Consider the following 16,980-nt stretch of genomic DNA (forward strand, 5'->3'; position numbering starts at 1 on the left):
GGAAGGAAAAAACACAAATACATGCTGAAACAGTTTGCATGTGACGCTCATCCAACCACGTCTACAGTCAAAGGTGTTGCAGTCATACCGGTCAAAGCCTCCACTCTGCTGAATCCCAGTGATTCATCAAATTCTGCTCTGATCCGATCCGTTCACCGACGGGAGGAGAGCTCAGAGATTACTTTGTAACTTCTGGGATTAAAAGTGGATTTAACTTCACTCCTGTTGATCAGCCTGACTGCAGCAGTGATCCGGAGGCGACCTCCAGGTTCTGTTCTGTTGACTGCTGACTGGAGCTGGAGGGGAAATGGACTTCATGAACATAACGTTACAGAGAGGAGAGAGAACCAGAACCAGAACCAGAGTCTCTGCTGAGTGCTGACTTCACTCAGAGGCTCACCTCAATTCAAACACACACACACACACACACAACCTCAGTGCTGCTGCAGCACGACATCTAACAGCTAATCTACAGTAATCTGACTGTTCAGGGTGAATAAACACTTGCATGAGTAACGTAAACAATCACAAGTGATCCACCTTTGCTGATGAAAATCTGTCTGTCGTGACTCAGACACAAATATCACAGACGAGGTGTGTTTTAAAGTTTTACTCACGTTATGTTTCGTCTCGTTCTCTGACTGTCTCTTGAAGTTACAGCGACAGGCGACCAAATGAAACGTCACCGCCACTTTGAGTAAAATGACCAGTTCTCTGGGTTTGAACATTGTTGGAAACATTTGAGATAATATAAGAACACAACTCAACAAAATTAATGACAGAGGTGTTGTCGTTTTTAATGCAGAAATGTTGCATATTTTATCTTTAAAGGTCCAGCGTAATCAAGGAAGTGAGGAAGTTTGTCCCTCTGGGCTCCTGTAGAAACATGGCAGACGTATCTGCTCCCTCTGCAGATGTAAAGACTCAAGTTTCAGATGATTATACACTAATAAAAACATAATTATGAATATTAGTCCGTAATAGTCCATAATTTCTGCAAACACTGAACCTCTGCCTCTCTTCCAAAAGACTGCAGCTCTGTTTCCAGTTCACCGACTGTGGACTGAGGTGAAATCCGAGCGATTCATCAGCGTCCCGTTGGGCCGACATGCCGACCCTCCGCTTGGCTCGCGGCCAAACAGATACGCACCATATTTCATGGCCTGTGCGTCCGAACAGAATACCCTGCTGCTCTAAAGAAAACACCGAGCTCGATGCGCTGAGGAAGGAATCTGTGGCCGAGCTGTCAGGAAGGAAAGAGGCAGCTACCTGCTTTTTACATTAAAGCGAGCTACACGGCTCTTTTTCCCCCAGCAGACATGAGTCCGTCTTTGAAATGTGATCCGGGACGCTGGTGGAGGCTCGTTAGAAAAGGTCCGAGCACTTTCAGGCCGGCGGATCAGAGAGCAGTGTCAGATATGCAGCTCTGTAATCTCACCAATCTATCACTGCCTGCTTAGAAGTGCCAGGAGCCTCCGGGGTGCAAACGGCAGTACCAGCTCAGAACTGGAACCAAACCCAGTGTACGAGTCAGACTGCAGGAGGCCTGGCGCTGGAGACTACATTTACTCAAGTACTGCATGTTCAAGTGTGTTCTTCTTTACTCGACTACGTTTGTCTGACAGCTGCAGTTACTAGTTACTCTGCTGAGGTTTGACATCACAGGCCTCCGACACAAACGGCATCATTAAAGATGAAACCTGTGCTTCCCTCTCTGACTCGTGTCTGATCAGGCCACGTTTACGAGCTGTCGGCAGCTACAACAAAGATTTTCCCAGATGGTGTATTCTCACTGAACGAGGCACAAAAGAAGTACAATGACACATTAGTTCACAAAAAAGTCAAGGATCCATGTTTATCTGGTGACCCTTTGGAGGGGCAGATGATCAACCAGCAGCTGCAGATCACTTTGGCTGGTGGGCATTAAAAAGCCTCCTGTCCTGACCGCCACTTTCCTTTCTCTTTGTTTTCTGCTCTCGTCCGTCTCTGAAGCCGTTCTCGTGCTCTTAAACGTTTGTGAGCGAGCATGTGCAGCCGGCCGAGTCTCCACAGTCCTTTATCCTCACTGCCCCTCAGCCAGCGACATTTTACTGCACAACGTTTCCAATAAAAAGTTGTGTCTCAATCACAGAATCCACAGAAAACACACAGAAAGACTGAACTCTAACCTCCTCTGATGTTGCTGAATCGTTTGTCTTTGTTTAGAAATCGTTCTAAAGTAATTATTGACCTGATTTTCTGATAACTGAAAAGTTATAAACTGTTTCCTTCTTTAATGTTTCCAGATCTCAGTAACGTGACTGCAACTGACAGAAACGACTCATCTCAGCTGAAACCAACCAGAATAATTCACAGGAGCGCCGGTGTTTCTTCCCGCAGTAGAATCTGATCCTTGTTGTTGCACGTCTATAACATCCAGCAGATCTTTCAGGTGCATATAAACACGGCTGCTTTCATTTATTGGCCTGTTACTGCTCTCACGGGGTCTGTGGATGTTTCAAGTCGTCGCTCCACCTGGAAGCTTCCAACACTTCTGGTGTTTCAGCTCGTTCTGAGAAACGTTTCTCCTCCTGAGATAAGATCAACCTTTATCTCTATGTGGGGAGAAATTCACTCGATACAGCAGCTCAAGAGTCAAAAGTCGAGGAAAAGAGCGAGAAATACAAATAAATACAAATAAAATCGGGGATATTCCTTCAGACTCGTTTCAGCAGCTGTTTCTCAGCTGGACGATGCAGGTTGTTGAGTTATTAACATTATTTTCTTCCCTTCGACCAGCTGATTTATACTTTCAACTTTTCTCCCAACTATATTTCATATTAAAGGAGCAGTCTGTAGTTTTGTTGAAGAAATGTTAATGAGAAGAGAAAGATCTTCATCAACTGATTAACAAACTAAATAAACAAACTCTCTTTGTGTTCATGACTGAATAAACAAACTGACCTTAAAGGACACACACTTTATACTGTTTTACTGTGTTTATATGTGGCGGACCCTGCCACCTTTCTAGCTTCAGACAGCGTTCTGCGTTCTTATTGTCCTCTGAGAACAGCTGGTTTATTCACTTGTGGAAAAAAAATGTTTTAATAATGGCAGTTCAACGTGACGCCGCCCCGACTGCAGCAGTAGTTCTTCTCACAGCGGGTCATTAAGACGTTTAGAGTCTGAGCGCTTCCCTCAGCTCTGTTTACATGCGTGCAGCAGGAGCTTCGTCTCGTTAAGAACATCAAACTAATCACCTCCATTTAGCTGATTGACTCCGAGAAGCTGCTTCTGTTTATTTTTCTTCTCCTGGAGAGATTTGTTTTCTCGCCGCGGCCTCCGAGACGCCGTCAGCCCGTTAGTCTGCTCCTGACGGACAAGGTGGCGAGAATTAAGCTGCAATGAGACGCGAACATCACAGTTTAGTGGAAACGTTAGTATCAAACGACAGCGTCGGCACTTTGTTTCCTTTTGACTCCGCTGGAATTTTACAACGATGGAAAAATATCTGCTTCGTGGCGTTTACTCAGACATATTTTTCCTCATATAGAGTCGTTAAAAAAGACATCAGGGTTCAAAGATACGGACGGGACGGGATGTCTGATCCAAAGCAGAGCAGATGTGGCTCAGTTACAAGAGGACGGGAGTTGTAGGGAGGGGGAGAGTATATTTAGCTCGAAGAGGAAAGAAAGAACTGAGAGAAAGTGGAACCGGACCGGTTCTGACTGTCGGCGAGGCAGACATGACGTCACGCGTCCACAGCCGGTGAACAGACGGAGGTGGACAACGTTTTCCTCCATCAAGAGAATTCCCATCGACGTGCTTCTTCAGCCGGCGTGCCAGAGCGGCGAGGAGTCCAGAGTACACAGTTTACAGCTCACCACACTTCAGGTCTAATGTTCCTCCAGCCTCTCTTCAGGTTTCCACTTCAACACCCACTTTAATGTGTGCAAACGACTCCAGTTACTGTTTCATTACGGGCCTATAAACTCTACGATAAGTGGCTCCGTCACATCCATCTGAGAGCCGTCCAAGACGTCGCCCGCAAAGTGGCCGCTCCAGCGCACAGCGTGTCTGAGCCGGACTTAATGCTGCATTTACTGCCGCTGACGAGCCCATTGTAATCTGTGTCAGATGGTGTCTCAGCGCTTTGTTTTTGTGAGAAGCAGGAGGACTGAAGCTGTGCACGGACTGTCTGAGGGGCTGGAAAGGCCGTCGGACGAGACGCTGTGACTGAAGTCCTGCAGAAAACACAAAACAGGCTGTTCGTCACGGCCTTCGATTCATGTGAGTCGCCTGATCTCTGACCTGTTGATGAAGTTACATTAAAATCTATTATCACCGATGGGCCGTCAATGTTTTGGTAAAAGAAATGTGGGCAGTTTCTTTAGGTTCAGTTTTAAATGTTATCTTGTGCTCATGGTCCAGTTGGGTTTAGGCACAGAAACCACTTGCTTTGGGTTCAGATAACATCATGTGTCGGATAAAATATCTGTTTTTTTTGCGACGAACACGACTTGAAAATGTCCCGACGTCTCGTCAAAAACATTCAGACGTGTCCCTCTTACAAATGTTGAAACTGTGTCTGGAACAGTGGTCTCTGGCTTGGCTGCAGATCTCTGCCTCGCACCAGAACAACCTGTAGCCGCTAAAACAATCATCAAACCAACCAATCAATCTGTGACGCCTGCAGCTCCGATCTGTAGCACGTCACGTCCGTCACGCAGCGTAGTTTTCCATTCAGAAAGACTCGTAGCTCGTTGTTTTGTCACCAGAAGTCTTCACAACATCAGGCACAGCACTAATTTGAGCTAAATGCTAATGATAGCTTTAAAACACTCACAGCGTCGATGTACTGTGGTTGTTCTCGTTAATGCTGCCGGTCTGTTCACCAGCTTATCTGATTGGCTGCCGCATGGTAGCGCCGCGCTGCGTCTCTCCAAGCGTCTGTTTAAACTTTCAGTTTCAGTTTACGGTCAGAAAAGTCACCAAAATCATAAAGTTTGTCCTCTGGGCGCCGTGACAATCCAGCACGAACCTATCAAGACATTTCGATCTGGACCAGTCCGCACCGTCACCCTGCCAACAGTGTGGCTAAAAGGGCCGTTTGGTACCTCGTCCACCCTCATTAACACCGGTTAGAGATGTGATGGCGTCATGTGCTGAGGTGCCAGAGAGCTCTGGATCCAGCCTGTGAATCTCCCCGAGGTCGCTGTTTGTGCCGCAGAATCACCTTGTTGTGGTGAGATATTGAGTTTCACAAGAACTGGCTCCGACCCCGTGGACACAGAACCGGAGTGGTTCCCTCCGAGATTAAACGGCACAAGACACACACGTGATGAAACAAAGAGGAGGATTTCAGAGCCAAACGAAGGATCTGAGAGTATTTTCAAGAGCTAATTGCGTTGGGTAATGCATTCAAACATTTATCAAGCGAGCCTGTTTTCTTTCCAAATCTGAAACACCCGCAGGAATGCTTTCATTTGTAGGCTGTGAGTGCTGCAGGCCCGGCTGTCAGCACGCAGCAGCTCAGAGAAACTGAGCCTGCAGCGGAGCAATGAAACCAGCCGGCCAAAACTTCACTCTTCCCACGATGACAATAGCATTTGGCCTGTGTCAGCTCGGTCCACTTCCAGCCAGAGTGCTCTCCTCCGGTCTGCTTCTCCCCTCGTTCCCTGGACGCTGGAGAAATCCCCTCCGTCGCTCCAAACGCGAGGATTGTTTGGATTTATGGACGAGCTTTTACTGGACTGTTGGGAACCGGCGTGCAAATCGCTGCACTGCAATGAAACCCTGACGCTGCTCTGCGGCTCGACCGCAATCCACTTCAGTTTGACCTGAGCCGAGACATTCAAACCAGTTCAGTGACTTTTCTGTCGCATGTAATTCGTACCTCAGAAACTCTGCTGGATCTTCCAGCTGCACTTCTTATTTTATTTAATAGCCAAACTGATTGAGAGGCTGAAGAGGAGGAGGGAGAATATGTGAGGCCACAGGGGGAAGTTAAAAGTTAATGGAAATTAACTTCTTGGACTCTCAGGACAGATGAACGCCTGTTTATTGGAGGGCTGATCATCAGCTCGGCTCAGACGAACACAGTTTATCTACATTTACAGTTTAATTAGAAGTGGCTGCGTCTTTTGTCGTTTAAAGGACCAGTCTGATATTCTGGGAAGTCCTCGTGTTTGTCATCTTGAGATACGTCCACGTTGTGTTTAGCCTGTTTAGCTTCTGAGCAAAAAGACTGAAACAACTGCTGCCTCCATCAGGAGCCAAGTGTGGGCTCCACCTACAGGTCCACACGAGGCCCGAGGCTTTTTAATGGTGTCTTAGATTAGTAAAAAATACATTTATGATACTGAGCTAATGCTAGGCTACAAACAGACGACATCACGGGCAACACGTCCCAACACGTCATCCTTCAGATCATCACAAACAAATCAACACGTTGGGGTGAACGAGGGTTTTCAGTGGACATGAGAGGCGTGAAAATGTTGAAATGAAATGAAAATACTCGAGTACAAACACCTCAAACTTGTATTTAAGTACAGTACTTGAGTAAACGTACTTTGTTACTCTTCCTCACTTTGGCGTTGTGATGTTGTGTTTATTGACAAACAGCCCGTCTGAGCCCCCCCCCCCCCCCCCCCCCCCCCGCTAACGAGCTGAGCTAATTGAAGTGAATGTGGTGGTTAATGAGCGAGCTGCAGGCGACCGCTCTCACTCTCGTTAACCTGATTAATACTCTGGTTCCCCACAGCTACAGATTACATGTCAGTGCGAGTCATTACTTCTTCCTCTGAACAGGAGAAATGAATCTGACCCGAGACCTTCGGCCAGGAAACACCGACAGGAAGCGTTTGTGAAAGAGGCTTTCAAACTGCGTCCGTCTGACCCGACCAGCAGCCGCCTTTTAATTAAAGACAAAACGTCTCCAACAGGCTGCGTTCAACACCTTCCTGTTGAAGACTCAGTCTACATCTGAACACCTCGTCAGAAGATCACGAGATACGATCGAAAGCTCCAGATCAGAGCTAACTAAAGGGACGTTGTGGTGAGACTGTGTTGACCAGGTCTCTTTCTGTTTATTTTGTTGTATTTGTTCAAATATTTATGTATTTTCCATGTTCCAATAAACATATCTGATGTTTTCCGTGTGTTTTCCTACAATATCTGCTCATAACAACAGCACAAGATCACGATCTGAGTATTTATATTATATATATTATTGAATATTTAATTTTAAAGGACACTGGGTCGTCAAAAAAGATCAAAAAAGATACTTAATGACGTCGTGGTGTGTTTTCTTTGAATCTTTTTTGCATTAAATCTAAAAATTTAAATCTGAGTTCTGACATTATTCAATTATAATTTATGGTTATTAAACCTTTAAGACAGTTTGATGTTTGATGTTATTGGTTTTATCAGCTTTTATGTTTAATATTATTATTTTGAGGCTGATTATTTGATTAGTTTTGACTTAATTTTCACGTTTGTTTGTTTTAAACAGTTTTTAAGATGTTGTAGTTTTTTCAGTCATGTTGTACTTTGATGCTGATTTATGATACGGAGGGAAACAAACAGAACAGTGACACTTTAATAATAATAATAACCAGTGAGTAACATCAGACGACAGTAATAATAAGCAGCAGCCGACAGCTCCTCGTCTCTCAGGTGAACAGATGACGACTGTCTTTCATAAACCAGGTCGACTTCCTGTCCACCAGGTCGACATGTGCCGCTGGAGTAAACCGACCTCCCCCCCTTCCTCCCTCGTCTCCCCCACCTGACCTCCTCCACTTCCTCTCTCAAGGTAACCATGATCCTCCCCTCCCCGAGTTCCTGGATCCTCTGTCCGACACTGAATACCTTCCCCTTTTGCCCCGCACATGGGGAAACACATTTAATCCGTCCTGAAGCAAGCATTTAATTAAAGGCAATAAATTATCCAACTTTGTGTTCAGTTGCTCTGGAGCCCACAGATGTGGACGGTGAGCAGGGAGGGTTTCAGGGGGAGGTGAGTGAGCTCATGGAGTATTGATGGACCAGCGGGTCACAGCCCGGACCTGGAGGAGGAGGATTAATGTCTCCCTGGGATCTGGGTCTGCTCAGGCTAACGTTCGTTACTGGAGTACAAATCAGTTGTCAGGTTGTTTAGATAAAGCTCGTTACCTCTGCGGCTCGCAGCCTGCAGTCAGAGAGGGTCATCCTCTGGGCACCAGAGCCCACCGGGCCTCGGGACCCGTTTATCACCATCAGCACAGACCTGCTGCCTTCTTCACTGCTGACACAATACAGACACCGGGACAGGACTGATACACAAAACTGAAAAATAACACCGACTCAGCTGTGTGTGTCGGCAGCACACACTGACTAAATATCTCCTGGTGAACCTGCAGAGTCAGAGGGGCCGAACACCAACCAGGCGCCGAACACCAACCAGGGACCGAACACCAACCAGGGTCCGAACACCAACCAGGGACCGAACACCAACCAGGGACCGAACACCAACCAGGGCCGAACACCAACCAGGGACCGAACACCAACCAGGGACCGAACACCAACCAGGGCCCGAACACCAACCAGGGCCGAACACCAACCAGGGCCCGAACACCAACCAGGGCCCGAACACCAACCAGGGCCCGAACACCAACCAGGGACCGAACACCAACCAGGGTCCGAACACCAACCAGGGCCCGAACACCAACCAGGGACCAGGCATCCTGTAGGCATCCTGAGAGGCTCTGTTTAAAGTGACCGCTACATCTGTCCTGGGATAACACGTTAAACAACTACAAAGAGACAAACAGGACCCAGAGACTACAAAGTGACCGCAAAGATACAAAACAACAGCAAAAAAGCAACTACAGACAGATTTAAAATGTTGACAGAAATGTAAAACAGCTACAAAGATACAAAGATTTAAAATGACTAAAAAGACACGTAATTATATATATATGTAATATATATGAAGTATTTATTTTATAAATAAATAGTTAATAATATAAATACTTTATATTTATTTTCATTTTTAATTACACTGTAACAATAAGGTGTGGAGTCAGAACTCATCTGTTACATAAAGTGTTGACTATCATCTTTACTTCTGTTCCCGGTACAGAAGAGTTACGGGTATTTAACTCTGCAGCCGGTTAAAGTCAGTCGTCGTCTCAGAAGCAGCCTGATCGACACAGTGAAGCTGATGCAGGTGGTTTTGACTCGAGCGTCACGAAGTCAAACTCCAGCAGCAAACATCAGATATCTGATATCACATCAGAGACGCCAGCATGACGAGCATCACAGGGCGGCGGGACGCCTCACACACACACTGAACATGGATCCTTAATAATACATGTATTATTGTCACTAGGCAACAGACGACCTTTGACCCCTCCAGACCTGACTGCAGGTTTGAATCTGTTAAGTAATGTAATGTAACTAAGTACATTCACTCAGGAACTGTAATTCGAAGTACTTTTCTTGAGTATTTCCATTTTTTGATACTTTATACTTCCACTTCTCGACATTCTGTACTTTTGCTCCACTACAGTTATTTGTAGTTACTTGTTACTTTGCAGATTACGTTCTGCCTCAGAGCCGAAGAAGCACATTTTTAAATTAGTTTATTATACCAGCGATATCTAAACCTTTCTGCTAAAACTCTGAGTAGTGTTTGAGGGGAATACTCTGTACTTTTACTTCAGTATTATTTTAGTGCCAGTAGTTTTACTTGTAATTGAGTAATCTTTCAGTAATGTAACTGTACTCGTACTTGAGTACAGACTGTCAGTACTCTTTCCACCTCTACGTATGGGTGACGTTCAGCTTTACCAAAGTAAAACGGGTCAACTATGAGAATCAGTGTTTTTTTAATCAGATTGCCGATATAATACGTTTATTTATTCTGATGCAGCGTGTAATCTGTAAAGTAACTAGTAAGTAAAGTTATCAAATAAATTAAATGGAGATTAAAGTATATTTGCCTCCAAAATGTAGTAGAAGTAGCAGAAATACGTCAACACTTTATAATAACCATCATTAAAATGTTAATTTACAGTTAATTAACAGTAGTTATTTCACTGTTAATGCTGAAATGCTTCATGAACCATTTATTAAAGGTTCATAAACACCAGCTGTAACTTTACAACCTGATGTAAACCAGGTTTGTAAATCATGTTATTGCTCGTTAACAGTGAATTAACTGCCTGTCCTGAAGTGTTGCGTTCACAGCCTGAGTGTTCTGTGGGTAATCGCAGCGCTGCACATTTAAAAATCCCTCTCAGATCTGATCTTCTTGTTTATTTTGCTGTTTTGTTGTTGTCACAGCGGTCGCCGTCTCCACAGACTCTCTCTGCTCTTCAACATGGCACTTTTCAATCTGATCTCTTTTTTAAGTAAAGCTCGCTGGATTCCTCTGATGAGCGCTGCGGCCAATCGCACGTTAAGCTTTTAAAAAACAGAGATGAAGGCAGTTTCCACAATCCCCTAAAGAGGGCAGTCAAACATGGGAGTTTGGAGGCGCCGCCTGTCAGTCAGCTCAGAGTGAAGCCAGGGGAGACGAGGACGTCTGTTTGCTTCGGCTCTCATGTTTTCTGCTTCAAACACTGAAAAAAAACCTCCAGTTGGTTGAAAAAAAAAAAAGTCACCAGGATCATAAAACTCATCTGAACAAGTTCTGCTTCCTGCAGCCGCTCAACAAAAAAACCCCCTCGAGTCACAAACCACGGCTGAATATCTGCACTCGCCTCGGCTCCTTTCTCCAAATTAGTAATTGATTTTAAGAGGAAGATAAATGGAGGTTTCTTTGTGGCCTCCAGCTTTGAAATGAGGTGTATCTAGGAAACTCCCAGCGGATTGGGAGAACACATCCATTGAGGGGGCCAACTGGAGCGTGAGGGGGAACTAATCTCTCCATTTAAGAGTTTGGAGCAGATTTACGTAAATCGCCTCTTTTTTTCTCCTTCAGTCAAATTCCAGGAGAGGAGCTGCATCAGAGCTGCGTGTTCGCCGGGAGAAGTGACGATCTGCCGCGTGGGATTATTTTAAACTGAGCTGGACGAGCAGCTGAGACACCAGAGACGCTCTCAAACAGTTACACGTGAAATTAAAGTTGTAATTTAACTTTCTGCTGAAGTCTTATTGGCCTCCTCCCCCCGAACATCCACAGTGCAGCAGCTCCTGCAGTGTTTTGATTTAATGTGGATTTAACTCAATTGAGCTGAGTTGCCATGTTGGCAGTCAGAAATGGAAAATAAGTAAAGATGTTGGCTAAAAAATGTCTTTTGCTGCAAAATAAACAGTGCTGACTAATGTTGAAGAGGTTGTTTTCTAGCCTGCGTCTGACTGCAAGAAATGACTTTATCTCAACAACTGCACAGTGAAAAGAAACTTAAAAAGCTTAATGACAAATAAAAGTAAAAAGTAAATACACTCAGGTGTTCAGAGTAAAAGTACTGTTCAGCTTCACCTGCAGCTGTGGATTTATGATCTTCTGATGGAGGGAAGTGAAGCGTACATGTTGTGTTGGAGTTGGAAGAAGTTCATCTTGTTAAAAGTGGACAGAAACATCTCGAAGGGTGAAAAAATGGTGTTGGATCTGCCGACACCGGGGACGATATTTAGCATTTAGAGTAGAAATACTTCTTTACTGTACTGAAGTAGATTGTCAGTATTTATTTGAGAGCTTCTGACTCCTCCTCTCTACATCTGAACACAAACATCTGAACTTTCTCCTCCTCACATTTTCAAAACAGGCTCGTTACTTTAGTTTGATGCATTTGAGGAGAATATGGATTCTTTTTTTAATTTAAATTTTCAGCTGACTTTCCTTTTTTTCATTTTTTGGGTGAACTGTTCCTTTAAGGGGAACTTCTACATAAACACAATGTGTTTTTAAATATTTATTATTCAAGTATTTTACATAAAAGTAATGTATTTCAAGCTGGTTACTCCTCTAACATTAACACTGAATGTGAATTTAAACATTTGAAGTCTTTGTTTTAGCCATAATTATTCTTTCCTCTCCAGGAAACGTTGCATGAATCAATATTTACATTCCTGCTTCTCTCAGTGACATTAACTGGAAAATGTTCATATATTTAGTAGGAAAGTGAAGAACTGTGTCAACAAAACACGATACTGGATCGATTTTATGAGACGTCAGATAAAATGTAGTCGAGTTAAACGACAACATTTTCCCCTGAAACTGTCTCGAAGTGGAAATATACATCTAAGGTGCGTTCAAGTGCACTTAAATTCTTGAATTAGTAAATAAGTGCACACTCCCACGAGCGCTGGTCCACGTCTAACACCCTCTGTGGAGTCCGACCGCAGCACGAGGAGCCAGAACCACCAGGTGTCGATAAAATCACAAAGCTGGAAACGGATTTGCTTCACTTTTTTTATTTTATTTGAGAACTCAGAAGGTTTGTGGGGCTCGAGGGAAGACACAAGTCTATGAAAAAAGACAAACACACACAGTGTGAAAAGTGAAACAGAAAAGTCCTTTTCTTTTAAAACAGTAAATCCTGCAAAAGGCAGCAGCAGAGCGCCTGTAACGACTCGTCTCTCGTCCTCTGAGAGTCCACGCCAAACAGCGCTCGGTCACGTGACCTCAGAGCTTCGGTCTCTCGAAAAAATGGTTCGTGGACGCGTTCTGTTTCAAAAGAACGCCTCGGGAAATACAGACATCAGCTTCATGTGTTCAACTGCCGGAGAGGAGGAGGAGAGCGGGGGGAGGACGCTCTGCTGGTGTCAAAATGTCCACTTGAGGCTTCTGTAGTTGTAGTGCAGAGAGGATCAGAAGGTTAAATCTGCTGGACGACATTCTGGTCGGCTGACATCACAGGAAATGATCGAATCCACAGACGCCACGTCGATGTTTGATCCAGAACAATCCTCAGCGAGGACGCACAGCTGCTCGTGACTCCTTCCAGGACCTCCATCTGTCCCCGCGTTCTCTTTGTGTTCGTGCTTCAGCTGGTGGACTTTAAGTCACGAGGCGTCTCCGGCGGCCGTGGAGACGCAGCGGCAGTCAGGTGTTTCCTTTAACGGGGGCCAGGTGGGTGAGGCTGAGGGGGAGGAGGGGTGAGGAGGAGGCGTGAGGTCCTGCTTCACGCCCGCCAAGGAGGACTGCAGACCTGCTGAGAGTCCTGCAGAGGAAACAGAAGGCAACGAGTCAACAGGAAGTCAAGAAGGAGAAACCAGAGACTGACTCAAACACGCCTCTCCTCCACATTTTCTTTGGTTTTTGCAGTAAAAAAGGATTCTGGTCTCAGATTGTACGTGATTTCACTCAAGACAGATTCACTGACGACAGAAACAGCAGCTCTGCATGCTAACTGTTCAGGGCGTTCGTCGTCTACGCAGTTTACTCAAAAGACTGAAAACCGTTGTGGAAAATCCGGCTCAATAAAAACACCGGATCGTCCGTGTTGTGCGGCACAAAGAGCGAGCACATCAGAGACTTCCAGTTTAGCGCCCGGCTAACTTTAATGAGGATGAAACAATGAAATTGCGCGGCTCATCTAGACTTTACTAACTTCATTGGACCGGGAGCTCAGAGCATGATAGTCAGACGAGTCACTTCTTGAAGAGTGTGACGCAAAAATGTATCCACTGTTTTAAAGACGCTTCTTGGCCGCTATGAAAACTGGCTTCAAAGCCTTCATGGAGGCTTGCGACCCATCTGGTGAGCTAACCACGCTAGCCAAATCACAATAGCTCCCCTAGCTAGCTGGCTCGCTAACTGGAATGACTTCCTGTCTCTTCAGTCTTTTAACCGTGTCTCTGTTTATCCTCCAACAAAGGAGGACAGATACAGTGGACAGTGAAACAGCTGATAGGCAACATAACTTCCATTTCGGACGCTACGGCTCTCTCAAAGATAAAACCTCCTGACGACGTAAGTCCTTTCAGAAGCTTGGTGACGACTGCTCACAGCTGAACTAAGTAGCTTACACTAAGCACCAACATGCTAGCCAGCCAGGAGCGCGCTCACCACGTTGCTCGTTGACGAACTTAAAAGCCAACTAGGGCAGCAGTCGCTAACAGGACAGTGCTAATAAGCTACGATAGCTTCCTCCAGTTTGGACACTATCCAGTCCCAGTTCTCAAATTTTCCAGAAGAAAAAGAAAAATGTAATAAAAGGAGGCCGTGGTCGTGTCCTTATGTATGGGTGTGTGTGTGTGTGTGTGTGTGTGTGTGTATGGGTGTGTGTGTGTGTGTGTGTGTGTGTGTGTGTGTGTGTGTGCGCTGCATGCATGGCTGCATCAGATCCCAGCTGACAGGTGTATTGTTTCCCCGGAGCCGTAAGTTCAGTGATGGCAGAGGGAAGAAAGACGAGCGTTTCTTCTGAAGACTCTTTAATTGTCTTCGGTCGGGGTGATGTTGCCGTCTGACTGACCACATTTCAGGGAAATCCCTCCTCACCCCCCGTCTCTACACTTCCTCTCTACACATTAACATCCTCTTAATCTCTCCTCCCCACGCTGCGTTCACTGACCCCCCCCCGCCTCCTCTCCAGCCTAATAATGAAAACTGCTTACGAAGTAATTGGACTCCGTGTAATCAAATAAAGAGATGAGAGCGTTCTGCGTCTCTCGCTAATGATCAGCTCGTTAGACAGAATATGGAGAGGATCTCAGCGGATTAATTGACCTTTAAATCAGATGGAAATGGGTTTAATTAGCGAGGAGGAGCCGAGAGGAGTCGGTGATGGGATGAGATGAGAGAGGTTTAGACGTCTTATCTTAAGTCTGCTGTTGTGGTTCTTCAGGTCGCCTGGTTTCTGTTGTGGTGTGGTACTGAACGTGTTTAATGAGTGTTTATAAAAAACAAAAAAAGTCATTACAATCCTCCAGAAAACAGACGTTTGAGCGTGACGAGTTGTTGCTCCAGGATGAAACAGACAGTTTGGTGTAATTTGGGGTGAACTGTCCCTTTAGAAACACCTGACTTGTGTTACTCACGGTGGTTTGTCGGGACGCTGGGCGGGGCCTCTGGCTGCAGGGTGGAGGTGGTGGTGCTACATGTAGTGCCACTGGCCCTCCACACCCATCCCCATCCCCACACCACCCATAGGACCTGCAGGACACACACACACACACTGAAACAGCTGAGCCATCGTCAACACACAGAGGCAGGAAGTAACAGAGTACAAATACTTCATTACTGCACTCCAGTACATGTTTCAGGTATCTGTACTGTACTCGAGTATCTCTGTGACTCCTCCTCTCTACATCTGAACACAAACATCTGAACTTTAACTCGTGTCACAGAATATTTTTCAAGCGTTGCTGCAAACGAAACGAGACGAAGACGTAAGAAGACGTGTGGTGCGTTCAGGAACAGCTGGGACAAATCCTGCTGACTCTACCTTTAACTTTAATAGTCTTTGAATTATATTAATATGACGTGAGCTTCAGTTAGCTTTGACCACAAATGTCCTTCAGAGGGAGACTTTTTACTCTGATACTCTACTAGATTACTTTTACTGGAGTAAAATATTCTCTGAAGTAAAAATATGTTGAGGTGTATCCACCCCCCAGGAAATTAACAGTAACACTGCATGACACTTACACTAAGTATGGGAATGAGCTGGTGTGTGTGTGTGTGTGTGTGTGTGTGTGTGTGTGTGTGTGTTTACCAGGTGGTCTGATTCCCATGTGTGTCTGTCCGTCCATAACAAAGCCTCCCATTGGCTGACCATCTGGGCCGTACGGTCCTGCCTGGCTCACTGCGGACACAGGGGGAGATTTACGCTTTTTAATTATCTGGCTGCCTGCTGTCCCACAGTGATGACATCACTCTCACATTCACACTGTGAGGAGGAGACCGGTTTGACAGCTGCCGTCTAGCACACAAACATTTCCTTCATGAAGAGATCAGCCTCTCGTTAGCGTCCGTCCGTCCAACCACATGAAATATCTCTACAACTCCTGACCGGATTCACTTTAACTTCACTGTGAATATTTCTGCTCCTCAGAGGATCAATAACACGATTCATTGACCTTCTGACCCTCAACTTCTTCTATTTGCAACCTCTACATTTCATTTTCCGACTGTACACGAAGCTAAATCATCCGTCAGCCTCCGGAGGCACTAACGAGGTCTCATATACGACTTGTTTTCACCGAAGTAGCTCTGGGTCTTGCACCGGTTCTGTTCGAGGTTCTTGTAACCCTTGGTGATAGTATGAGCTCAGCCACACGCCACGCCCTGCGTTGGGTGAAAACAAACGCTGGCACCAGATTGAAGACAGCCATCAGTGACATGCCTCAAAGCAGCTGTGTCAAACAGGTCAGTCAGCGCGTCCGTCTGTGTCTAACGCCTCACCACAGGTTAGTTAGTGATGTCACCGAGTAAACAATGTGTGAGCCGATCGTGTCTGCAGATCGAACTGAATCATAAAAGAGCCTTTGTAAAGTTGTAACTACAGTTAGTACTGTGGAAAATTAAGGCCCAACCTTAAAACAGCTGCTTTTAGAATGGAGTTTGGTTTACCGGTCTGTCCACTCGACACACCTGTGTTAATAACCTGAACTGGGCTGACCCGCCTCCTCATAAGAAGCTTGTAAACAGCATGAAGTGACGCTGGAAGTGAAGCTGAACCGACCTGTTCATAATAAACCGTCTTAATGACAGAAAGATGGACTGGACTGAGCTGGTTCTGTGTGTCAGGTCCGTCCACTCGGATGAGACTGGGACTGAGATGACACTCATCATCCAACCTTTCTTTCTGTTTCCTACGCAACGACGCCGATCGATGATCAGCAACAACAACATATGACTGTTTGCCTGACTGGTGATTCAAATGATGTCACCACCAAAATGATTGGGTCTACAGGTTTTTTTTAAATCGGCAGGCCCACTGCAGGCAAAGCTGCGACTTTTATCTGAAGCGCTACGTTACTGACGTCACGTTTCATGTCACTGACATGCGGCGTTAAAGTAAACACAGGTGAGCAGAACAGAACCGGTTTGTACATTGGACCTAA

General features: G+C 45.5%; 1 protein-coding gene across 1 annotated transcript in view; it reads right to left on the reverse strand.

Moving 5' to 3' along the window:
* Positions 1–12,374: 12,374 nt before the first annotated feature.
* LOC311265874 (homeobox protein Meis1-like) overlaps positions 12,375–16,980 on the reverse strand; it is a 42,308-nt gene continuing 37,702 nt past the window's right edge. Inside the window, exons 11-13 of the mRNA XM_084367967.1 lie at positions 15,630–15,719; positions 14,953–15,067; positions 12,375–13,133 (exon numbers count right to left, since the gene is read on the reverse strand). Coding sequence (XP_084224093.1) covers positions 15,009–15,067; positions 15,630–15,719 — 149 coding nt within the window. The 3' untranslated portion in view covers positions 12,375–13,133; positions 14,953–15,008. The remainder of the gene's footprint in view (positions 13,134–14,952; positions 15,068–15,629; positions 15,720–16,980) is intronic.

The sequence above is a fragment of the Pagrus pagrus genome, assembly GCF_965226575.1.
Source record: "Pagrus pagrus genome assembly, chromosome: 2".
NCBI lineage: Eukaryota > Metazoa > Chordata > Actinopteri > Spariformes > Sparidae > Pagrus > Pagrus pagrus.